This window comes from Dermacentor andersoni, chromosome 10, assembly GCF_023375885.2.
Source record: "Dermacentor andersoni chromosome 10, qqDerAnde1_hic_scaffold, whole genome shotgun sequence".
Classification (NCBI taxonomy): Eukaryota; Metazoa; Arthropoda; class Arachnida; order Ixodida; family Ixodidae; genus Dermacentor; species Dermacentor andersoni.
In genome coordinates, this window is record NC_092823.1 from 121,270,269 (window position 1) to 121,296,684 (window position 26,416).

The 26,416-nt window shown below is 44.2% G+C and overlaps 1 protein-coding gene and 1 non-coding gene across 4 annotated transcripts in view; both read right to left on the reverse strand.

The window, feature by feature from the left end:
• The window catches only part of Cat (Catalase), a 64,190-nt gene extending 54,917 nt beyond the window's left edge, over window positions 1–9,273 (reverse strand). For all 3 annotated transcript variants that reach the window (XM_050192429.3, XM_072285019.1, XM_050192428.3), the window contains exon 1: window positions 8,954–9,273. In XM_050192429.3, the coding sequence (XP_050048386.1) occupies window positions 8,954–9,007 (54 nt within the window). In that variant the 5' untranslated portion in view covers window positions 9,008–9,273. The remainder of the gene's footprint in view (window positions 1–8,953) is intronic.
• A 7,226-nt stretch (window positions 9,274–16,499) lies between these two features.
• On the reverse strand, window positions 16,500–16,572 carry TRNAV-CAC (transfer RNA valine (anticodon CAC)). The gene has a single exon. It is a non-coding gene; the product is annotated as a tRNA-Val (tRNA).
• Between the last annotated feature and the right edge of the window lie 9,844 nt (window positions 16,573–26,416).

Sequence of the window (26,416 nt, forward strand, 5' to 3'; positions counted from 1 at the left end):
TGAATTAAAACTTCCTTAGGATTTCACATTCTTGCGGTTCGATTAGTTTATTAGCCGACTGCTTCTCCATTGCGCCTATATGTAGTGAGCATTCTGCAGTATGCTGCCGATGATGAAGCGAGCGTCCCCACCGAAATAGAGCTGCGCATTCCAAAGCTCGTGCCTTAAATTTTTTTTCCGTCTATGGAGCGCTATCGAAAGCCCAGTCACTTCACGCATAGCAGGTGTCACCTAAATCTGCGCCAAGAACTGTTCTACTTCTTTCCCGAAGCCGTTACATTCACGCGTGACAGTTCACGGATGAAAAGTCGCACTTTGACTTTTGTGCGGCGCTCCAAGACATATGAACGACTTGTAAAAAAACACGCAAGAAATGGACTAAGCATTAGGTACAGCACGCTTTGAAGACTGCATGCACCTGCGACAAAGCATATACGCGACTTCGCCGAAGAAAACGCGTCGGAACACTATATCTTGTCGAATGTTAGTCGTAGGGCAACACGGCATCGTTGGTTTGTATATCTTTCTCTGGCCTGTCAGTTCAGACTTGACAAGTGTGACGTGTGTACAGTCGAAAGAAATACCGTATCAACGTGTGCGAGCTGCAAGAAGAACGCATTGGTTTCGAAACGAAAGGCATTCAGTGCGAAGTTGGTTGTCATCGGAACGAGTCTCACTCCTCCATGGGAGCAGAACTATCACGACATGCTGGGGGATTACACACATGTACACGAGTACATAGAGAACTAGATCACAGAAGTTAACATAAATTGGAGGGATGCTTCCTGAAACTGCACAGTGGATTATGGGGGACACCGCACGGAGAAATTTTGGTGACCTAAGGTTTGAATGTGCGCCGAAGGCACGATGCATTCTGCATTTCTGAATTCGAGGCTTACTCCGATTTAACTTGTCCTTAAACCCGACGAAAAAAATATACGTAAACACCCAAGCTCGGGCGGATACTGCCAGTATTTGAGGACGAGGCCCCGGTATATCAGCAATGTTATACCGGGGCTTTGTCCTCATACAGTGGCGGTTGCACTTTTTTGCGTTGAATTCGGACAGACGTTTTTAAATTCGAAATAGCACTGTTCCGTCCTTTCGGGCAGATTTATGGAAAACGTGCGGAAATTACTTGCTCTTGAAGCAGCTAGTCAAAAATATTGCTTCTTATTTGTGTAACATGGCCCCAGAATTCCGTCCGTAATGGCAGTCCCTAAAATGTGCTACCGAGTATACATTCCATTGAGCGAAGTATCACTAAAGGTCGCTAGCAATTCGGGACGACCTTAACTGGAAAGCTAATGTATCTTTTATGTAGCACACAGATTTTGGAAACAGACCTATATAAAGTGGTTCCAGCCGTAGGAAATACGTTGCTGCTCCACTTAATTTCAACATGGAAACATGCCTACTGATATGAATAAAATAACTGACGGTAATTTGTGAATAATGTGCAACGCGGACATTGCGATTTTTCGTGTGTGTACGCCTCTTCAGGTGCACCTGAGAGGCTGATATGCCCACATGCTGCATCCGACGTTTCATAAATCCACTCGAACTAAAGTAAAACATCTGATACAGTTTGCATCGTTCAGAGTACTTACTATACAGACAAAAATAGCACGCTGTATATCGTGTAAAGAAAAAGAGCACAGAAAAACGGTACTCGCATACAGATACCTCTTGTTAAAAAATAAAAAAGTACTGCAAGGCCGAAATCTCATAATGCAGAATATATATCATATCGCAGTCTTCCGAGCTATGAAAAACATACTCAGACAATAGCCTCTTACGTCACCGTCGAGCTGTTCAAACCAGATTGTCTACGCGTCGTCCAGTAACTTGACAATTACCAAGAACGTATGGCAAGGAAGGTCACAAAACACGTGTAAGAGAAAGTTACGGTAACTGTAGAGGTTAGCCGATAGTCATGTCATCTGTAGATGCAATATATGCCGAGAAAAGAAAGCAAGAGAAAAAAAACGCGGAATGGGGTAGCTAGCTCGAAATTTAAGAATCTAGGCAAGTGTGAGTACCATTACCTGAACTAGGTGTAAAGCGAAATTGCGGCAACAAGAATGTTATCCGTGATTGTTCTCCTGGAGGCGAAAGCGCCCATTATGAATATTGAACCTGTTACTCGATTAGGTTACACAATTAAAAAAAAGAATAGTAACGTGCAACTGCACACGTTTCTGTATCGCAATAAGTGGTCATGTAATTTTTTTTTTGCCTATAGAATGTTACTTCTGCAGTGTTTGCGTACTTTTGATGTTACAGAGCCATTATCTTTACCAAACTGTTACTGATGTCCTCAAATGTCTGTATAGACCCGAAGGAAATTATCTTTGCTCATTCCCGAGTAATCCGGAGCCTCCGTTTCTAAACGTACATTATTTTACACGTGTCATAACAGGAGCTTCCGCGACTCAACAGTGGGGCCTCCTCTGTATTATGAATTTTAACAAGTAACAATTTTGCACAAACTCGAACGTGGTAGCTTTATAAACGGAGACGTTAAGTATATACATACATATGTTTTCGCACCAATAACAATACGGTATACCTTTGGTCATTACTCTATATCGGGAACAGCTGTGCTAACGACGGTTTAACTGCCCCTGCAAAATGAGACCCCGCACGGCGGCCTAAAAGGAGCCTGCAGCGACCACGCGTAACGTGGTCAGGAGTCGGCTATTGCCGCAGGTCGAGACGCCGAATTTACCGGATTTGCGGTGAGTTCAACAGAAGGCGGATAACGAGGGGGGGTCCGGAAATTTCAGCCGCAGTTCTCGAAATTTTTGGCGCAGAGGAGGAAAGAAAACGAGAAGAAGAAAACATGTGCATATCCGGAAACCAGTGCACAAATATACGAAAATAAACTGCAGGATTGTCCTAAGGATATGAGAGAAAAAAATTATAATGAAAGGTCAGGCAATTGCAGATTACGTTCTCCCTGTTAAAGGGAACACGAAATAATTGTTTAGCCAACAACTACAGTGGAATTTTGGCATGATTGCATGCTAACTATAATTATTGCATAAAAATCAGCCTAATGCGTCCTATCAGCATTTGTTTTTCTCTCAATAAAATACAAATGCTTTAGCGATATATTTTTTTCCTTACCAGCCAAGCGAGATGTATAAGAGTATATCGCACTGTACATTCTAAACCCTGCAGCTATCTAATGCCACTTGGCAACCCGTGTGGTAAAAAAGAAAGAAAAAGCTTTGGTGACGTATAAAATATGAGCATTTTTCATATTTCTATAGGTCGGTGGTGCTCTGTACCTTAAACATGAAAATAGCAAGATCTGCATGGGCTTGGGTTATTTGGTTATTTTTTTACGTCTGAAGGTAGCAATGATGTTACCTAGGGTTTCCAGGGGCAATATGCGCATGAACTTCAGCGTCACACACCGTGTTACACACGCCTTGACGCGACACCTGACGCCACAGATTACATATTGTTGCTTCGTTTAAACTCCCCTTTCATTAACAAATATTTTAGGCCTCATTTTGCCATTATTTGTGGCTATACAGGCAACTAGCAACAGTTAATTTGCAAATATTCTGTTTGCCCAGGTAAAATAGCTTTGCGAGCTAGCTGTTTTGATAACAGGTAAGAAGTGCCTGTCACCTATACAATGCGAAAATACGCACCCACACATAAGTTACCGTGCACAACAACTTTCCGCTCAGAGTACAACTATAGTCTGCAGTGTACAACTACGGTGTGCCATTGAAGGAGCGCCGACAAGGGCAGTGAACGCGAAAGGACTTCCACTATCATCCACACATTTTTCTCTCATGTTATGAAAACGTGAAGTGTAGACTAGAGAGCAAGACAAGAACCTTACACACTTGGCGCCAAGCGAAAGCCTAAGGATAACGCCCACCGCCACAACAGGACGTCAAAACCGAACAGCTGTTGTCTTGCTCAGTGTGCGATATGCGGTATGTGCGATATGTGCAACTGTCTTTTCGCTAACAGGGCTAGCAATAAAAGTTACGCCGCCAGTAATGGCAAACAAAACACTTCACGCGTCGCAAACGCCGCGCCCGACTGATAACGGGAGTGGCCAACGGGAATGACAGATAAAGCGCTCGAGCCAGACGGCCGTCTCGGAGGGCATACCAAGATAAGCCTAAAGTACGTATACGTTGGAGATGTTGCCACGAGGAGTGTGCCAGTTATGGTGCTCCGATAGCTTGTACGTATAATGGCGCGCAAGTAGTAAATTCGAAGAAAATCAAACACCAATATTTTCCTTGTTGGCTAACAATGGGAATACATAACCACGGAAAGTACAATATGGCGCACTGAAAATGAACAGGCATATCGCTTTCTACTGTGGGCTACAGCTCAGACAGACACAGATCCCAAACACTTTTCCTTTAATTGTAAGTATATTCATCGTCTGTAAGAAACTTTTTTAAACGTCCGCATGAGGTTAAATACGCATGCCCTCAATAAAAGTGTTTAGCGAGGCTAAACGTTCAACAGGAAAACTTAGTTACGTATCAAGGTCCTAGATTTGACCCCGTGCATCATGAGCGTTACCCATTTCGCGTAACGGCATCCACCTTTTGCATATTATGGCGCTAGTTCCGACGTCTGCGATTATGTGAAGCTGAAGTCGGGATAATGTAATAGTTCTAGGGGTGGGAACTTCGTCAAGCGTCTTCTCGCTTTTATGTCTGCATGCTGTCAATATGTATGCGCTGTTGGGAATAAATACAATGATATTCCAAAGCTATTGCTCCCTGCGCCTCGTTATTAACGAGATCGGCGGGTTGTGAATGGTCGGCGATAAAGGGAATAGAATACAGCGGAAAGAATTACGTTATAGCGGCCTGTTGCTGTAGACTGAATAATGCTCTATGACAAGCTGAAACAATCGTAGAAAAACGCAGCAGCGGTTTCAGCTCACAAAGCTGGTCGCATATCGCAGCTGCAGGCGGCCACACATCTGTTGACAATGTTGAGCCCGGCAATATTTCCAGCAAGAACTGAAAATTTATACTAACGATATCAAATTTCTTTCAATAGAAACTACAATGATATTCTTCGATTCATAAAATTTTTAATTTTTTTAAATCGAGTTATTTCCTATGGGGTGAAGTGAAGATAAGAGTACGAGCAAAATTAGTTTTGTTCGTTTCCCTATATGTTCCTGAACTAAGGCTTGTGTGTATAGCTTCAACGCCGACGTAACTGTAAGCCAACAGATCTCGCATGCGCGAGCCAATTATTCTCAGTTTCCCAAAGCAAGATACAGCTGTCCATCAGGCCATGCTCAGTGGCCCTGAGACCACGGCTATGAACAATGGCAGAGCTCATGCTAGAATGTGTCGAGCACAGTGCGGGCGCCGTGTCGTTCCACATATATGTGTTTTATGTAGAGTGCTGATCTACAGGGTGTCCCACTTAACTTGAGCCAAACATTAAAAATGTGCAAATACCACGTGGGTGGACAGTACCAAGGTAATGTTTGCCGTCACTTAGAGATACTCACATAATTTTTCATTCCGCCTAATTCGATAATTAGTCTATGAATGAACGTCACAAATGTGTAACACGCATTGAGCAACGAGAAGCTGTATCGGGAGTGTTTCATGTGGCGCGACAATTTTCTCATTGACACTTTTCAGCGAATTACAATGTTTGAGAAGGTCATTAAGTAAGTAAGACTAATTAGCTGAAATGAAAATGAAAAATGAATGAAAAAATGAAATGAATGAAAAATGAACCGAGTATCTTCAAGCAACGGCAAACATTACCTTGGTTTTGTCCGTCTGCGTGGCATTTTGCATATTTTTATAGTTTGGCCCAAGTTACGTGGGACACCCTATATACTTTATGTTCTGTTCCAACCGCACTGCAGAACGACTTTCCTACACTCCCTGGAAAATGCGGCCAGTAAGCGCGTAAAGGTTACTCCCATAATAGAGTGACCTATATACAACAATTTTTTTTGTCCGTACAGTTATGGAAAAAGCCATCAGACTATTTTACTCGAATTGCAGCAAAAAAGTGAGAAACGAAAGTTTTCGCTAAAATTAACGCACTTTCTTGGTGTTAAAGTATTTGAGGCTGCGTGAAACAGGTTGCTTGCCTACGTCATCTATAGTGTATGCGTTCAGCACTTTCAATATACCCCAGGATACTTTTTTTTATACCTACGCGAGCCGCATTCAGCCTAAACGCTTTAGATCATAATACAAAAGCTGCTGTCATGAAAAAAAAAAGTATGCTTTAGATCAGCGGCGTGTTGACCAATTGCCGTATAGAATGAAGCGCAGACGTTTCTATTCGAATTATAATGCTGATGCTTTGCCAAACGCGTTGACTACACAATGTAGGAAGCCAAGGGGGGGGGGGGGGGGGGGGGAAAGGAGCCAAGGGAGATTTTATAAGAAGAAGTCTGTACCGCAGTTATTCATGGTATACCTGTATCACGTGACAATACAACCCGCGAATGCAAAGCCATTTCCGTTCCAAGTCGCTTATCGCACATCGACGCCACTCGAGCTCTTCAAACGCCATTCGCGGTGCGACAGCTCTGCGAGGCTTGTTTTCGTTCGCGTGCGTTTCTTTTAATTAGGCTCGCTTCTAGGTCACGTGTCTGTCAGGCTAGCTTTTGGAAGAGTAGCCGCCACTGTCAGAAGAAAGCCGCCCACTTTTTTTTTTCGTCTATCTTTCTTGACACCGGCATCGTGAAGCCATTGTACGGCCCCAACCGTGTCGAGCTTTCTATTCCCAGCCTTGAAGCAAACCACCAAGTCCGGCGGTCTGTGGCGCGAAGGTCACCGGTGAAAGAAACAGACGGTCTTTCGCGCAAGCCGGAAGTGCGCGTCTCCACTTTTCATTTACGCTGAATCTTTTAATGTTGCCAGCTGTGGCGACAAGTGCTTGTTGACAGTGGCGCAGAGTTTCCTACATAGCTGTCATACGACGTAATGGACGCAGCTTTACACAGTGTTAGTACCAGAACATGGCGGCCACAGTCACGTCATGGCACCATATCAGCACCTGGTATGCTTTGCTTTTTCTACGGCGACAGTTTATCACTGCATTATCACCGTTATCAAACTAACTCGGTGCAAGGCGCATCAGTCGTGTTGTCGTGCTGTTAATGTTTCTTGGTTAGGTGCCTTCTTGACGTTCTGGCATCTCAAGATGGCGGCCATGATGTCATTGCAGACCGATGTAAACTGAAATTATTAAAGGGAAATAACTTTAACATTACAGTCGTTCAGTTTGGACCACGAGGATGGTTGGTACATTGCATTCGTCCGATTTTCGTGCTTGTGGCTCCAGACGTCCTCGTGAATTTATTGACACCGATTCAAACGCAGAAGACAATATGACTCTGCACACATGCGAAATTATAGCAAACCTCCGATTTGTAATGAGACATTTTGTCGAGAACGATCAATGTACAAAGTAAAAGCCGTTTGAAGCCAGAAGAACGAATTTTAGGCTAATCTGTACAGGTGCGCGCACAAAAAAAAAAAAAATTAGAATACGAGAAAGCTGTGGCCGACCTGCATGCCAATGTCAGTTTGCAGCGTCGATGGGAAGCAACCAATTTGAAAACGGATGGGGGCAGTACGGAGATCATAGAATGTTAAGCAATGCCCCCTACACGCCTCAAGGCTTCTCTATAGAGGACATTTTGAGGCAGTTCGACTACAGCTCCCATGTTCCACTTGCTTGTATCTGCACCTGTACTGCTAACCAACATTCCCATGATTGCTGAACCGCCTTTTGTGCCAACTCTCATGGACACTAGTGCTGGAGTCTTAGCCAGCGGGAGACGCCGAACCGCTAGGCGCAAATCGAGACAAGGCACGTAACGGTGAAAAGTAAAAGTAGCCTACACGGCACAGAAGCAGCATTCTCAACTGGCCCACGCAACAGTAAAAGGATACGTGTGCCAGAGGTTAATAACAGACTGCGTGTAAGTGCCCACGCATGCAAGCTGCGCACAATTTTTTTATTTTTTTGCGCTGTTCAGCCGAGACTATGCGCGCGGAAAATTATAGCTGTCACACAGTCCTTCAGGTACCCCCCACCGAGACGGGTTCATAGCAGGATGTGCTATAGTAAGCAGGAAAAGAAACCCTTTACAGGGATTACAAGCGGTGTACGCAAGGACTGCACGAAGTAGGCCGTGTCTTACGGTGACAATTGTCACACTGTCAAAAATAAAGTCGTAGAACAGGAGCAGCACAAACTCGGATATGTCAGCAAACACTGAATATTTGTTCTGGTACAGTTGTCGAAAGTGGCAGTGCGTTGCGTTGAACGGACGTGCGTTGGCCGTGTACCGCCTTTCAGTGTGGATACCTTGGCGATAGAAGTAAAATTCGTGGCATCCGAGGTCTCGAAACTTGCTCTCGCGGCCGTACGGCTAGTTTAATGTGACGCTAAGTTTACTAAAAAAAGACATAATGCAGCTACAGAATATTACGCCAGTATTGCGCCGGTTACTATGCATAAAGACGTGCACTGGAAACAACTTTCGATGTGCAAGAGCAATCTTGGGCGCCTAATGCCTCGTCGACACTGAAGCTCCACGCGAAACTCGAACAGAAGCGACCTTGAGAAGTGCGCGTTAAACCGTGACAAGTTTCCTCAACTCAAGCGAGAGCGTCGTTCCAACACAGAGGAAAAGTCCAAAGGGTCCGCGACTTGTAAACACGTTCGCGACCATCCTGCAGAAGAACGGCCCGATCATACTGCTGCCGGCCAAGTAAAGCACAGTGAACAATGGTAGCTCATGAAATTGAGCAGCGATGGGCAAACATGAATACACAAACATTCACGTATAATCAAGACGAGCCATGTTGACTGGCACCGCAGCCGAGGTCATAGCCCTCAGGCCGTAAGCGTATGCCAGATATTTCAAGTATTCGCCGAGGAAACAAAGCCTGTTTACCTTGTGAGTCTCCTTGTATTCCTTGAGCTGGTCGGATGCCTTGTCGCGTTCCATTGCGCTGGGTCGATGTCGCGGGGGCTACTTTCGAAACACGGGCAGAGAAGAAGGAATCACCGGGAGACGGAAGAAGACGAAGAGGCGAATGCAGCCGACAGTCGGAGGAGGAAGAAGAAAGTTGGGAAAAAAAATAGGAGAACCGAAAGTAGGCGCTAAAGTTGACGTGCTAAAACACACACGCACGCCGGTTACAGAGAGACGATAGAAACAACGGCTGCTGCAGACGCTACGAACACGCCTCCCTCGCAGCTGTTGTCCCGTGCGACGCTTTTATACCGCGACGCCGGTTCGGCAAGGAGGTTTAGAGGGAGGGCAAGATGGCCGCTGCGCATGCGCGTGAACGGGGCAAGCGGGCGCAAAGCAACAAGGCGACAAAGCTAGACAAAGCGAACAGACGCGCTCTCGCGAGATCACGTCGCGGCTGTCGTCTGCTTCTGGCCGTGGCGCGGTTTGTTGTTTTTCTTTCGCGCCCTGCCCCCCAGACCGGCTCCCGGTTATCTCCAGCAACGCCCTGCCACGGAGGCTGTGTCTCGCGTAAAAAGCTAACGCCTCCCCGTAGACAGATACGCCGTCCAGTGCAAGTTTACCGTTTTCTTTTGCGGAAACTGTAAGCCAAGCACGTAAAGTTGTAATACCGTTCTGCATTCTCGATACGCGTTGCAGCCACCGCCATGGATCAGTAGCTGTGGTCTTCTGCTCCTGCGCTTTGTCATGTCGCCGGCTCGATCCTCCGCTGTCAAGTACCGTACCGAAGTACGGTACCTTGGTGTGCACCCAGGGTACCGTACCGTACCCTGGGTGCACACTATAGCTTATCAGACAGGTAGATCAATGTTATGAGCCACTGCTTTGAAAGGGGATGGTGCCAAGCTCGTCAGTATTGTTTCGTTTTTTTTTTTTTTTGCAGCGTTTATTGCCGGCCTCTAACCATGGTTCCCTTTGACAAACCGTCGATTCTCAGATAAATTTATTAGTTTTTCTCCTAAAAAGCCGGCAGATCCCACACTCTGCGGAAATCGATGTTATGCGAAGCATTGAGCGGGGAGCCTACCATGTTAACGAAACGACCATGAGAGCACCAAGACGTAGGCGGCTGTTTCATGACCTTCATGACGCGCATGTCATGACATTCGTGTCATGACCTATCATTTATGTTCGCCATATATTCTTGTCGTACTATGCCAATTTTTGTACATACGAAGATGTAGGCGGCTGTCTCATGACGGTACACGACACGCATGTCATGACGTATCATTTATGTTCGTCATAAACTCTTGTCATACTACGTCAATTTTGGTACATACCAAGTTAACGAAACGACCATGAGAACACCGAGACGTAGGTGGGCGTTTCATGACCTACATGACACACATGTCATGATATTCATGTCGTGATCGATCATTATGTTCGTCGTACGCTCTTGTCATATTATGCCAATTTTGGTGCATACCAACGAAACGACCATCAGAGCGCCAAGACGTAGGCGGCTAGATTGATAGATACATAGATACTGCCAAAATGGCAAATGTTCGCCAAGAAATACTTTGCATTTAAAAGCAGTATGTGAATTTATTCATTGCGCCTTCCATTATGATACCAATACTGCAGCCGTCTTTCACTTCTGTCTACCGCATAATCATTCACTTTTCCAATACACGAGAGCAGGGCAGGGCAGGTGGGGCAGGGATAGCGCAGGGCACTTTGATTCGAAAATGATCATGACGATTTATGATTTCTATTGGCATTCTCTTTGAAACACGGAGGTTACAAATAGTCACATAACCTGTTACAGCGGAGGAAGTTTACTATAAATAAACTGCACCTTGACATTTTCCCTTCATATTGTCCTTGATCTTTGCTCTCTTGCTTAAAACCTCTATTTGCATCATGTAACGTAGTTACGTATGTCTGTAACGGTTCCGGTTCTATCAATCTCTTCCCTGGCTTTTTTTCCCACCAATGCTCTAAACGCTTATTACTTATCTCGATTGCTGAGCAGTTAATGCTTCCGTCCACATTTGAATCCCAGAGCTAGATGGACGTTCCCTAGGGTTCTCGCTATGTTAACATCTTCGCGTTCCATGACAAAGTTCTGAGCTGCGTCAGGACTTTTGTTGTATGTAGCAGACAATTTGCTACAACATATTTGCTTCTTTTTCGGCTTCAGATTAATGTGAAGTTCCACTCGCAGTGCAGTGACTGCCACTGTCACGACGGAAAACTGCCCGATTTTATTTGTGCTTACCTTACCATGTGTTGCTCTTTGCAGTATTACTGTCAAGCAAATAATATTGCTATTTATAAGTATAATCAGAACTAAGAACACATGAGATGCGTTTTTAAAACATCTCAAGAACTGTCCCGTGTAACCTTCCGCAATATTTTCTCAATCGTTACCTAATTGAAATGTTCCTAACGATTGACGAAATGGCCAAGGTCATTCCAATTTCTAAATCCGGTGAACATCCTTCACCGCTCAACTATAGAACCAAATCCTTAAAGAGTAACATATGCAAACTTTTGGAATATATCATACACTCACAAGCCATCAATTACTTGGAAGAGCATAACATTATCTTTAGATATCAGCCCGGTTTCTGCAAGGGTTATTCATGCGATACTCAATTGGCTGGTTTTGTTCACGAATTGCACTCATGCCTAGATGTCGGCTTTCAGGCTGACGCATTATTTCGTGATTACTCGAACGCTTTTGACTGCGTTCCTCAACACCGTCTTCTAGCAAAACTAGCAATGTGTACAATTCATCCTGTCGTGATAACATGGATGAATTATATACATTTTATCTCCCAGGCTGCAATTCTAACTCTTCAATGACCAAGTCATATGAGGTGTACCTCAAGGCAGCCGTGCTTGTGCCGTTACCTTTCCTTATCTATATTAACGACTTAATTACCAGACTGCGTTTCATCTTGAATCACACTTTTTTTGCAGATGACTGCGTAATCTACGGTATTTCTTCTCTGACCAACAAACTTTACAATCTGATCTTAATGCTGTAAACGCTTGGTCTGAGACATGGTTAATGCCGCTAAATCCCTCGAAGTCTAAATTCATGCCTTTTGCTGATCGAATTTCTAGAATTTCTGGGGAAAAAAGAGCGGTGTGTGTGGAGGGTGTTTTTTTGTGTAGATGCACGTGTGGGTGTGTGCGTGAATGCGAGAGTGCGAAACTTGCGCCTGCTTACTTCAACATGTTCTCTATATGTTTTTATGTATATTTACGTATATGTATGCTATATGTTTATCTATGCACATTAAGAAAGATAGATGCTACACTATCAAACCACCAAAGTTTTACCTTCCTGGCTGAATTATTCCTCAGGTATTTTTTTAATGGCAGCTTGCAGCAAAAGGCATTAAACATTTCACTCACAGCTCATGCATTTTATCCTAAATCTTCACAGACTATCAATATCTATCTATCTATCTATCTATCTATCTATCTATCTATCTATCTATCTATCTATCTATCTATCTATCTATCTATCTATCTATCTATCTATCTATCTATCTATCTATCTATCTATCTATCTATCTATCTATCTATCTTAACGCGACAAGTTCTGAATTGATCTCCCAGCTTGCACCATTAAGTATGTGCTAATGGTCGTGCTGCCGTCGTCGTCTTTCCACCAGCGTCAATTTCGCTTCGTCGTTTGACTCTCGTCGTGCCGTGATCGTCACGCTGTCGTCGTTACACCGTCGTATTATTTCGTGATCGTTATATCGTTGTCATCATGCCGCAGTTGTCATACCGCCTTTGTCGTTTCATAGAAGTCATTTGCTCCTTCGTCATTTTATCGCCGTCGTGCCGTCATCGTGGCACTGCCTTTGTTGTCCCGTCGACGAGATTCCTTGATCGTCACTTCGTCGTCGTCACACAGTTCTCGTCGTGCCGCAATGCTCACGGGCGACCTCGGCAAGCGAGTGCATTAGCAAAGTACCGCAAACAGTGCACGTCGCATGTGCAGTCGAAGCAACGGAAGTCTGAGAATAACCACTACAGATTTTAAACAAGTGTGAGTGCAGCGATCGGTCTGTAGCTACAGTGCTTTCTTCGGCGTTAATTGCGTTACCTCTCACAGTAATCGTGAGATGAATTCTACCGTAATTTTTTTTCTTTCGCGAACTAGTTGACGCAGAGTTACGTTGGAATGAATGATAATGAGGATCTTTTTTTATGGGACTTTACGGTCTAGTGCAAAGCTATTTCACCATTATACTGCTCGATATTCATCGAGCATCCGAAGACGGTAGGTATTCGGTAATTTTCCTTCAGGAATTGGATAGCGAGCGGCCTTCGGAACGACACGCACGCGACGAGAGCGTCATATGAGAGAGAGAGAGAGAGAGAGAGAGAGAGAGAGAGAGAGGGAGAGGGGACGCAGGTGAACATGTTCCACACTCCCAGGATGTGTTATCTATAATGGACAGGTGACGTTTGAACGAGACTGATTATTTACTGACTGGGGTGTTGGGATAGTAAAACTACTGAATCGAACATATTAAATAGGAATATTGGAGAAAACGACCTCCGAATATCGAATTGAATATCGAATTTTTTTTTTCGCTTTTAAGGAAACAAATATTTCCGCAGAGTCGGGAAAAATAAAAAACGAGGCCTATATACATCATTTGTCACAACGATGTCGTCCCGTTCCCGAAAGGATGTCCGCACAACGGAGCAGCTTGTAAATGACAAATAACAGCCATAACCGGAAATATTCTACATTGTTGTATTTCAGGAGTATAGGCAGAGTTTCCATAACTATCAGTTGTGGAACACAACTGAAATATGCGAACACAAACTGAATAACATGCCTACCGACGACACTTAGTCGTAACGTCCTTGCTGAGTTATAGCAGAATTTGGTCTGGGTTAAAACATTGCTATAACGCAGCAGTCAAATGCCAAATAAACACGCAAATTATAGAAGGGTGCACCCTCTCGACGTCGCCAAATGAAAATTGTTTAAATTCGAGCGGCCTCGTGAAATATCATTTTTCGAATATGCCGCCCATTGAGTGACGCTAGTGTACTGCACTGAAGTTTGGCAGATATGCGAAGAGCAATGTTATAAATTCCTGGACATGTTGTGGTTGTCTACGACACCAGGACAGTGGAAATAATGAGGTACCGAAACAAGGGAAAAGAACGTCACCGGATCTGCAAACACTGTTGTATTCGACGAAAGAGGAAAGTGTGATACTACATCTCCCCTCGTTTCATGTGAACTAATGCAAACATGGTGCGACTGGCCTAATATTAAATAACGACAGCATATTCGCATGCGCACTGTCTGAAAACGATCCAATCTCATGGAACGTCAGGAAATTATCGAGCAGACGTTAGTTAATTTTGACAACCTGGGTACGTTTCTTTCATCGTGCACTTTAAGTACACGAGCGTTTTTTAGCGCTTCGCCCCCATTGGAGTGCGGACGTAGGGACCGAACCCTCGACCTCCGTCTCAGCAGCACAACGTCATAGCCACTGCGATACTGCGGTAGGTGAGGAGGACGAGAGAAACGCCTTCTCATTTTACTTCTGCGCATGCGTGTTCCCCCATCCCACCCCTCCCCGCCGCCTGGCTTTCCGTACCGTAAATCCCTATCAACTTGCTCGACTTTCAGTCCTTCTATGCGAGAATATTTATTTTCACCATAAGGAAAGAAAGGGTTGAGCGTAAGAGCTGCAGCTAGCTTGGTTGGCCCGTGGCTTAGTAAGTACCGTATACAGCTGCAGCAGCGCAAATGCGCCATCATCATAACAACGCCAATAATACAAAACAGGCATAAACAAAAAAGGTACAAAAATAGAAGTAAAGACAAAAGCAGCGATAGTACTGAAAACAACAAAGAATTATTCTAGGCTGAATTACAGACCTCGTAAATTTCCTTTTGGACATACAAAACAAAACCAAGATTCATTACTTCCAAAACTCAGAATATGTTGTGTAAAACAAAAGGTCGTGGCCTACGTGAAATAGTACTACATCACGTTAACGAATGTTGCTAGTGAAGCAGAGTTTTAGACGGATGTGTTACGAGTGCACCGAAATTACCTTGTTGTGGGGGATTTAATAGGTTTTGTATGGTTGACACGAGATCACTTGCTCACCATACACCCTTCAGCCTGAAACTATACCGGCTGTTCATTTTTCTTTCTTCTTTTTTTAGAAGGTCCATAACTTTTAAAGCTCGCCTGTGTCAGGTAGCACAATTCTAATCCTTGATCAAGATCACTCGGTGAGGTGGCCATTACTTCTACGAGAAATCAAAATACCTAAATAAATAATTAAGATAATGGCCCTAACTAACTTTTATTTAATTATTTTACGGAACATCTTTTATTCTACAAATTGTAGCTAGTGAGTTCGCAAGGCGTTTCCACTTGGAACGAGTTCTCAGGACTGCACCAGTTTCAATATCTTAATTTTCGAAGTCTCCGACGAGATGTTCTGCTGTTCCAGTTAATTTTGCGCTTCAATGCATGAAACAGCGTTTTCCTAAAAGAAGTAACTGGAACGCCAATGCATTTCGCCGGAAGCTTTGAAAATTAAGATCTCGAAACTGGTGCAGTCCTGAGAATTCCTTCCAAGAAGACACGTCCTCCGACCTCACCGGCTATAATTCGTAGATTTAAATATGTGCCGTAAAATAGTTAAATTAAAATGTATTTAGCGTAATTACGGTAATTATGCAATGACGCATTTGGATTTCTAGTTGAACTAATGGCCGCCTCATCGAGTAATTTAGATCAAGGGTTTGAATTGTGTTATCTTCCACAGGCAATTTTTTTGATATATTGGACCTTTTGTTAAAAAAAGATCACTTGGTATATGACCGACTGCCGTTCAGTGTGTCAAAGTGTCTACGTTCCGGGTGCCCGGCGAGCCCACCCCGACAATAGGATACTCACCTTGTGCTTGATGTGTCTTCTAATGAGCCCTTAATTATAATTCGAGAGCATAAAGAAATATTGGTATGTCGTACAGCCACGCATTTTTCGTTTATTTATAACAGGATATTGAATGACTGGCCCGAAATACGATGGAACGAGTAAGATACTGGCTTAGAATAACGAAAGCCTGAGGAAAAACAATTGTGTCGCCATTGCCAACCCAAAAAATAATTAACGCCGCACGGTAAGCATCCCCGTCACCCGTGGTGGTGCCTCTGGTAAAGTGGTCGTGGTAAATTATTCAGTGCGCTGAATTCAAATGCAGCCAAATGAAGCCACATTTGTTAAGCAAGGAATTCATTTTACCCGCAGCGCAATGGCGTATGTTTTTTTTTTTTTCTTGTTTTCATTCGACGCCACTGGCCTGAACTGACAAAAACAGGCAGTTCCAGAAATGTGTTCAGTGCAGGTAAATCACAGACATAATTTGTGCGTTGGGCACGTTGTGCATGGTAATAACAAAAATAAATTTATAAAATAAATTTATTAAAGAGAAAAAAAAAACTTGTTTCCGCCCGGGATCGAACCGGGGACCTTGCGCGTGTGAGGCGCACGTGATAACCACTACACCACGGAAACCACCGTGGCAGCTATTTAGATTAAAGCGGAGTTCAGACTAAGACCTCGTTCAGATGGGTAATTTAGTCATATTCGTTTCTGTAGAGCGTATGCATTTGATAACACGTGGTACATTTTAACACGTGGCACATAGACTGATTACTCAGTTCAGCTGCTACGCACAAAGTCGCGGGATCTAGTCCCAGCCGTAGCAGCACCATAGCAGCAGCACCGTTCCACTGGAACAAAAAAAAAAAAATGCTCGTTCACCAAGATTTGAAAACGCAGTTAAGGCTATATTGGTAAGCTGCATTTCTAAAACACGAAAAATGTCACATTTACTGTGAGGAGACGCTTCCTAAGCCAGAAAGTACGCAAATACGGCTCGCGACACTAGCTTGATGGTCCCGTTACCTAGTACACTGTAGTCCCGTCCCAGCTCGCACTGCGGCGTCATGTATATTAGCGACCTCTACTAGGGCGCTATTAATTTTTTTATCGGTAAGCATTTACAGTGCATTCTAATGCACCCAAAGAGTGAACACAGTACGTTGCGAGAACATTTACTCCACCATGCAGGCCCATGCACAAGAATAGCTTGAAATGCGTGACGACACCCTGACGTGTCAGTGTGCTTTTGGCGCGAAGTTTAAGAACAAAGGAACTTTGACTTTAATTTTCTCTTATATTACAAACCTCTGACCGCTAAATTAACGAAGATAGAGTTTTTAACAAATACTTCATTAGTGTTTCTCAAATGTGTCAGTTTAAAATCAATCAATCAATAAGTCAGTCAGTGTTATCTGCTACTGGAAGATTCTGAAATAGATCAAGAGCTTGCATGCGCTAGAGGGAGATCAGTGCACTTATAAGTTGATGTTGTCACAGGTATAAAACTATTCATGCGTGCGGGGTACGCGTCTTCGCCACGGAGCTCCGCAGCGGACGTCTCACCCCGCACCTCCACCAAAATGTCACAGGTATAAAACTATTTACACGGTGTATTTACAGGGTGTATATAGACAGCAGCCGAGGATCCCGAGAGGTTGTTGCCACTTCGTCGTCTTCAACGTCGACGACCTTGTTCTCTTTTGCCACCGTAACAATATCTATGCAAACTAGCATGCGCGGAAACATATTTTTTCGTACACAAGACAGACATACGGCGACCACTAAGACCATACACGCAAGCCTGCAAAAAAAAAAGGACACCGTAGTTTCATAAAACAGGCAACAGTGAACACGCCAATATTCTATTGCGTCAAGAAACACACTGAAGTCTACACCGCGGGACGAAATGTTAGGCGGGAAAGCAGTTTTTTACAATGTCAGGTTCACATCAATAGCTACTGAGTAATCGTTGCCTGAAGACAAATCAGTCCTCTCATTTCATATTACTCGCTGATGTGCAGTCAAATCCCCGTTTAACGCTCATTATCATCATCATCAGCCTATTTTTATGTCCACTGTAGGACGAAGGCAACTTCCTGCGATCTCCAATTACCCCTTTCTTGCGCTAGCTGATTACGATCATAAGCTACCACTATTTCAGCACATCTTAAACTCCATAGAGAAAAAGGTGGATATAATATGGCGCGTCAGGCAAGAATCCCAGAGAGAGAGAGAGAGAGATAAACTTAATTGTTTCAGAACCTAAGTCCGGGTCGGAGATATCCGCGATACAAGACCGGCATGAGCAGGTCTTGTGAAGTTTCAGCTCTAATGAGTAATTATGTGCTTTATTTAGGAGTTTCGTTAAGACGTGCACAATACTGTACACTCGAAGGCTCGCGGACTCTTGTGGCGAGGAGGAGGCAGACGTACGTGTCTCGATCAAAAACGGGCAATCCGACTGCAGATAACTTCGTCACCTGAAACTGCAATTGTATGTTGTATATACTAGATATCTCTTGGCGCGCCGTGCAAAGTTCAGCGCTTGTTACCGTGGCGTCGTCCTTTCCAGCTGGAGGGCCCGCTGTCGTCCTCGCCATTTTGAAAGCGAAGTGGCGCGCTCAGCGACAGCTTCAGCTGGTTCGAAAAAGTGCTAGCAGCAACTGTCGCTTCCATCTGCTGTCAGGTGAGGCAGCCTGGTTATACACGTGGGATGTCTATCAATAAAGCACGTCGTTGTCTTGTGCGTATGGTCGACTGCGACCCAACGAGGCATACTGATGCACGCCTCTCACAGAAAGTTGCACAGGAATAACATGGTTATATAACAGCTACACAAATCGACGTTAACGAAGTCTCATCTACGTATGATGAGTATCCGTGGCTTGCACAGATCACATGGTACATGCTGGATGCTCGCGCCATTCGATGCCATGAACGCGTTGCACAGCCATACAGCAACGCGAATACATATGCGTAAACACAAGCAGGCGCACACGATGATGTTTATTGACATCCCCTTGGAAATGAGGCGGGGACAAATATGGTGACTTAGCTTTTGTTTGATTTAATTAAGTTTAACTACATATATGGCTCTCTAGCATCGATGTTAAACTTTCGTATTTAAAACCTATATCACTTGAAATTAAATTGTGCGGCTTTACATGCCGAAACCACGATATCAGTATGAGGCTCGGGTACTTCTATCACTATACTGTGTCATTACACTTGCAATGACTCCCGGCACTATCAATCTCTTCCATCCTTTTAATGCATTAGCATTCTTAGGGTGCGTCACGCACTTTCCAGGGGTTATCTATCGATGTATGTTTGTATCTAACCGGTTCCGCGTATACCTGGTTCACTGGATAATGGATGGTACCATCAGGCTTCGCGGCAGCGGCGCCTGATGGCGCCGAGTGTTCTTAAGGAAGCGCGAAAGAGGAATACCGCTACAGTACACGCCTCGTACATCACTTGTTTCGATCGCGGTAATACGTTGTGACGCTATATCGATTCAATGCTAGTAATGTATTACCGTCGACAGTGATCGTGAGATGTTTTTTTTTTTTTACTTTCTGGTGTCCACGTCTGGTTTTCTTGGTCCTGTAAATCACCAGCATACGTCGATACTACTTGAAGTAGTAACACAAAAGCACAAAATTCGTACGTGCGAGCGCGTAGCTTTGGCTGTGCTGCTACAGAAAGTTGTCCTCGGGTATAAAAGACGATGTAATTTATTTCTTGTACAGCATCGTCTTTAGTATATATGTTCCTTCAAATAAAAGATGGTTATTAGTCAGCGTCCTTTGTGTTTTCTTTCTTTGTCCCGTCATTTAGCGCTCCTCCAAATGAGTTTCAAAATGTACCAACAAGCTCAATTTTCAAGCATTCTGCAGAGAACAAACACATTTTGCGGTAGTATCACAGGTGACATTTATCCCTAGTCCGATGCCTTGCTTTCTTGTTTACGCTAGAAAGTTCCACGTCGTTGATCCCCGTCCTATTCGTTATGGCTCATTGTCTTCGTGCGAGATACACAAAGGTAACTTAATGACTCAAAGTCCCTAACGACTGTCTGATGAGAACCCTTGTGTATTGTTTCATGCAGGAGACGAAAACTCTTTTTTGAGTGACGAAGGGAAAGCTTCGCTGTGTCTTTTTGTATGTGCCTTCGCTGTGACTTTTGTAAAAGGGACGAGTTTGAGTACTCTTCACGTGACCTCGCTCTATGCCACACTCTGCGAGTCAGCCCACATCCGGGCTAGAGGGGCGATGTGCCAGCTTTTCGGAGGACGCGTGTCTCCCCTCTAACCCGGCCATGGTCAGCCATTACTGGCGTCACACGAGAGGTACCATAATCTACAACAGGTGGAGCCACACCGATTTTTTTTTTTATTTTCGCCATTTTCATTGTTTACTAAACCTTTGTTCTCGCTACGAATGATGAATTCCTTATTGCAGATTCCTAAGCCTAGAATCTAGCCCGACTTAACAATTTCACGCCATTGAAGCGTCGATAGTCTGTAATAACAAATTATCGTTCAGTGCTACGCTAAATAAATGAGATGATTACTGACAGCCCACACTTCTGTTATTAGCTATAGCTATTCCTTCTGTGCCTTTTCCAACATTTGCTGTTATCGTATTTTTCACAACAGAAATCGTCATCTCTCTTGCTTGCGTTCCCTTTCTCGAAAACTATGCGTTCGCCACTTCCAGTCAATGCTGATTACGCGCACTCCGTACGTTACGTGGAAGTACCAGGCGCACAGTGTTAAAGAAAGTCACACAAGATTGATTATTATTGCTGTGGGTTAGATACACACTAAATCGTGCAAATTGTGTTCGCAGTGTTAAGGGTGAAATAATCGATGTTGAAAGCGTCAAGATACTTATATATTAAGTGGAACTGGTATATCACTCTGCTCAGTAAGACAAGAACATATGCCGACTGAAAGTTCTAACACGCTGGCTTGGAAACACGCCACACGTATTTCACGAGGGGCCAAACCAACGTGCCTATAGTAAAAGCGCCTGGCAGTGGCAGATTGCGCGCGACTGTTTGCGGATCCGAATCGCTGCATTCGCGCTTTCCGGGGATGCGTACACATTTAATGCTGAGTATGCGATTGGAAGATATCCGGAGAGGGGAGGTGTTCACGCTTGGCTGGTTGCTTCGGTCGCGTCAAGTGGACGGGTTGCGTTATAGGAGTACACAGATCAACCATATACGTATACGTTTCTCGCTATCGTCCGAAAACGAATTATACTATATGCGCTCCGCTGCCAAGAATGTGCGATTATGGGCATCCAGTAGCTTCGGCAGTTGGCCCACTAGTTTTCTGGTGTACTGTCTTCTTGGGATGATTACACCAAATGCAACAAGAGAGATGGAGGTTTTGCGTTTTCGCAAACTTATTGCAGTTGCCGGACTACTTGAACATCGGGGACACAAACGTGCACAGCAGCGCGGTGGTGCCACCTTGCAACTCTGACGTCAACTAGAGCACACAGAACCACGGTGCACAGAACTGTAATCGCAAAAACCATGTTCTACCTATCTTTATCGTTATGTAAGTACGTCAATAGCAACAATCATTAGTGCATTGTTGCATTCTCCTTTTTTCCCACCCTCTTCTGCGAGATCAGTACCGCAAAACGAAAAGGTTTCTCACAGGTTGTGTTTGAAGAAAGTGTCACAAGATGGCGCTACCTGCGCTGCCGCTGCAGTCGACGTCACCGATGCTCTGGTGTTCCATAAGCTGTCGTATTTCTCATTAAGGAGTTTCAGCCTGTCCACATACGTGCATATGTGGATAGGCTAAAATTTGTTAAGGAGAGACGGTCCTCAAAACTTTTTTTCCTACTTGTACTAGAGGTTTTAAAATTCAGCCAATTATAGTTTTCTATACAGATTTCAAATATGACGCTACTTTTGGGCAGATGATAGTTTTTGAGTTATATGATGCACAATGACAAGATATAGTCATCTTCGTGGGCACATTTTTATGCACTAAATTTTCACAATAAGCATCGTGCAGTAGCTTGCTCAGCTCTTCGTAGATCGCTAAGTGCTAATATCTAGCCAAACAGTGTGTACAATTACAGGAATTATGCAAACAAATTAGAACATTTGAACTAATTCTTCTTGTAAATTCTCTGAAATATAACCTTGCACTTTTGCAACTACTGATTGGAGATATTGCAATTTCAAGTAGATAAGAGCACTGTACATATCTTCAAGAGTATGTATGCCAAATTTCATTAGTATAAGACGTTTATAAGTGTACAAGGTTATTTTCATGCGATTGTGAAAAAATTAGTTGTGTCCTCATTTTTTAAAAGTAGTTCCAGTAATTGTAAGCTATGTTCGAATAGATATAGGCACTTTGCTGTCTACAAGGAGCTAAATAAGTTACGGCAGAAAGCTTCTTGCGAAAATTTATGACACAATAAAGTGCCTGCAAAATCACTCTATTTGCCATTGTGTACGTAGGACTTAAGAACTATAGGATCTGCAAAGAAACTAATGACGTATTTGAAATATGCTTGAAATGCTCTTTAAGTGGGTGGATTTTCAAATCTCTAGTACAAATATTAAAGAAATGCTTTTTTTGAGGAGCGTCTCCCCTTAATGAGAAGTACTCAAATGATGCGAGGCTGGCTTTCTACTCTGGATGTTGGGTGAAATGTGACTGAGATTATATTTTCTGAGACACAGTTTTTTCTTTCAAAACATCTGGGTAAAGAACGTCTTCCCAGAGCTGTTTTGGAGGATTAACTCCTCTTATGAATGGGTCCAGCCTCAACACAGCAGGTCACTCGTCGACTGGTTCCGAAATTCACCAACATGATGTCCTGGAGCAAAATGAATCAAACTCAGCATAGCATATTACTCATTGACTCCTTCAGACCTTGACCAAAATGATGCCCTCGAGTAGATTGAGCCAAGTACTGGTCTGGCAATGCCCCAGTTCACCCACAGTGGGTATGTGCCTCCTCTCTTTAACAATAGAGGACTTTCAATCACATCGTGAACACACAACAGTTACAAGTTGTTATGCTTTGGTTACTTAAGATCAGTGAACCAGCCTTTGTTTGTGGAAACAAAAGCGTCATCGTAAAGCCCCTTGCATTAGGCATGTGCTGATAGAGTAGAGTAAAAAACTTGATTGAATATAAATAAAATAAGGCATGATGGTTGGAGCCCCTATTCCAGGGCCCCACTAGCACGAGCGGCTCGCTGGGCTTGGTCCAGAAGAGCCAACTGGCACTCCCGACCCTCGTCCGCAAGCCATGCCTCCCACTGGCTATTCCTCATTATTGGATGTTGGTGTCATATGTCATATGGGGCTGTCTATGTGCGGAGGCCTCCTGGGGCACTCCCATGTGATGTGTTTTTTTTTTTTTTTTTTTTTAAATGCGAGGTCCGGTTCCCGACTCGTGTACCATCAGACCCAGAATTTTTATAGTTGAACATTGTTGAAGAGGGGTTCCGGACAGATGAAGACGAATGGGTGTTCCAGAGAGTTTACGCCGGCCCCAGCGATTGGCGACTGACATGTAAGCAGATTTGCTGACGGAAAGCCTAAGGCCGACCGAAGAGGCGTAAGTTGCCGTGATATCTAAAGCTGATTGAAGGGCAGCGGCTTGAGTCTGCAGGTCCTGATGAGTGCTCCATACCGTGATGTCATCAGCGTACAACAAGAACTTTATGTCGGGTACATCGTGCAAGCGCCATGCAAGCGGGATGAAAGCAATATTGAATAACGTAGGTGACAATACAGATCCCTGGGGTACGCCACGAAGAGGGACAAATGAGCCGACGGCGTTACCACTGAGGCGAATCGCAAAATGTCGGTCTTCAAGGAAAGATTTCACAAAATTCCGTACTCTAGGGGGAAAATGCAGCATGTCAATTGAAGCCAAGATGGCAGCATGACTGATGTTATCGTACGCCTTTTCGACGTCCATAGCGAGGACAGTACGGACACTGTGGCTACGAGTTGACGATAAAACCGAGGATGCCAAGACAGCCAGCCCATCTTCAGTACCTATGGATGGACGGAAGTGTGATGTGTTTTAGTGTGGGTGTGTCTGTGCACCACGGGCACTCGTCAGTGAACCTCGTGGCGTGTATTCGGTGTAGGTGATGCAGGTTGGGGTATGTATTCGTCTGAATATAACGCCAGTCCCTCTCCTGTTGGCTGTTTAAATCGGAGTGAGGATGTCTAAAACGTCTCCGCTCCTGCCTTTGCTGTAGGAGGATGTCACGAGAATTCGGTGGAAGGTCGTAGCTAGGCCATGCTGTTGCTCGGACGTTCAATCCTCGAGCAATACGGTCTGCCCTCGCCTTTCCTACCAGTCGCTCGTGTGCCGGACACCATATGATAGTGTGGTGCCTCTCTAGTTGAGTGCCTAAAATTTTGATTATTGATTTGGGTGCCGTTCCATGTAGAAACAGGCGGCAAGTCGCTTGTGAGTCAGATAATACGACAGCCGAATTGGTTTGGAGCTCGGCGTCCTGAATGGCCAAGGCGATGGCTGCGGACTCTGCCACGCATGCCGAGGCAGTTTTGAAGGATGCCGTTATGTTGTTGCATGTAGAGACTATGGTGAAAGTGTCTGAGCTGGCTCGGCTGGCATCCATATAATACACCCCCGGTCCCATGCCAAAACGTTTGTGAAGAGTCTTTACCCTTGCTCTGCGTCGTCCGGGATGGTACTTGGGGTGCATGTTTTTGAGAATTGGGGCCACCGCGATGTGCTGGTGTTATGTGGAGAACTAACCCAGCAGAAGGTTGTGCACATACTCCGACGAAAAAACAAAAACAAATTGCCACGACACATAATTTAATTATTTTCTATCATCTTGTTGCACCACCACTTGACTATTTCACCTACGAGAGATGACCATATACCTTACTGAATGCCGTGGTAGTGAAAAAAAGATAAAATCCCTCATTATACCTAAACATCGCCAGAAAGTATGCGTAGCGCTTTCAGAAAAACATGGGAATTTCCCAACCCCGAAACACCACGCGATAATGTGATATTGGCACCGGCACCACATCTGTGAAGCTGTAGGCTCCGATGTGCTTGACACATCAACTATTTTTGGTTCACTGGTATTACTAAAGTAAATTATGCAGCTGCTTCGGCAATAAATATAGCAAAGTGCACATGCAAGGAGGTGGGGCCGGAAAGGGGCGTCAACAACTGTCGTTACTATGTGCAAAAATAGAACATGTGAAACTATGCAGACAAAAACAAATGAAGACACAGTAGAAGATCAAAGGCATCAGGAAACAGCCAAGTGCAAATGATAACACAAGTGAGGGGGCAAAGCATCCATACGTGCGCGCACACACACAGAGATAATGGTGAGATAAGGGTGCCATCCACAGGCGCAAGATATGGCCAACAAGTGGCTTTCTAGAAAGACAAGAGCGAAGGTCGGCTGACACTTTGATTCCCAGTTGTACAGTACACGAGGTGGCCAACGTATGCGAGTTATTGAAAGAAACATTTTGCTGATAAAGCTGCTAGTGCTGCTTATTAGGCTGCACTCTCCACACACAACAGCTTTGTTGAGAATGAGACCAAAGAGTAAAATTCAGGTTACTTAATTTTTGGTGCAACTGATCCTTCATTTTGAGCTCACTGCGTAAAATCACATTGCTGGGCTATTCTACTGTGCACAAGTGACAGTGTTAACACGTCATTTGTCATTCAGTGCGGAGATCATAAGCAGGGCTTGAAAAAGCAACTGTGATCCTTTTGAAGGTTCACTTATAGTGTTAGAAGTGCAGTACGCTGTACTTTCTAGTGAACCTAGAGATAATATTATGTGGTTCACATAGAACTAGCTTTGCAATGTGAACAAACCTACTTCTTTTGCAAAGAAAATTTGTTGGTGAGCAATGTGGTTCTTCTCTACAGTAGCGAATTCTGAAAGTATGGGCCTGTGCATAGAGGGGCAAAGGGCAGTGACTCACACCCCATAGACTGATAAAACTACCAAGGGGGTGGGACACAAACACATCTCTTGTGCTTCATATCATGCAGAGAGAGACGAGCGGAAAAGGTACATTATTTGAATGCCACTTGTGTTTTTGTGTGTGAGTGCAAGCTTTAAAGAATGGTATACTATATGGACTGGATCGAGCCTTGCGCATCTGCTATCATTCTTCCAATCTTAGTGCTTGCACTTGGAAATAAACCTCATCTTGTTACTGTAAACAAACATGAAGCCTGCATCTTTTCATGTCACTTGCAGTCTCGTTACCAGAGTCCTTAGGAAAGGTCAAAAGGCCACTTGCAAAGTATGCTTCACATTGTAGCCATGTCTGTGAAGATAATTCAACATGCAATCATAGCTGTACAGATTACAGCAGTGGCATAGCCAGAAAGTTATTTTTGGGAGGGAGGGGCGGGAGGTGTTCTTAGCCGACAACTACCAGATGAGGGA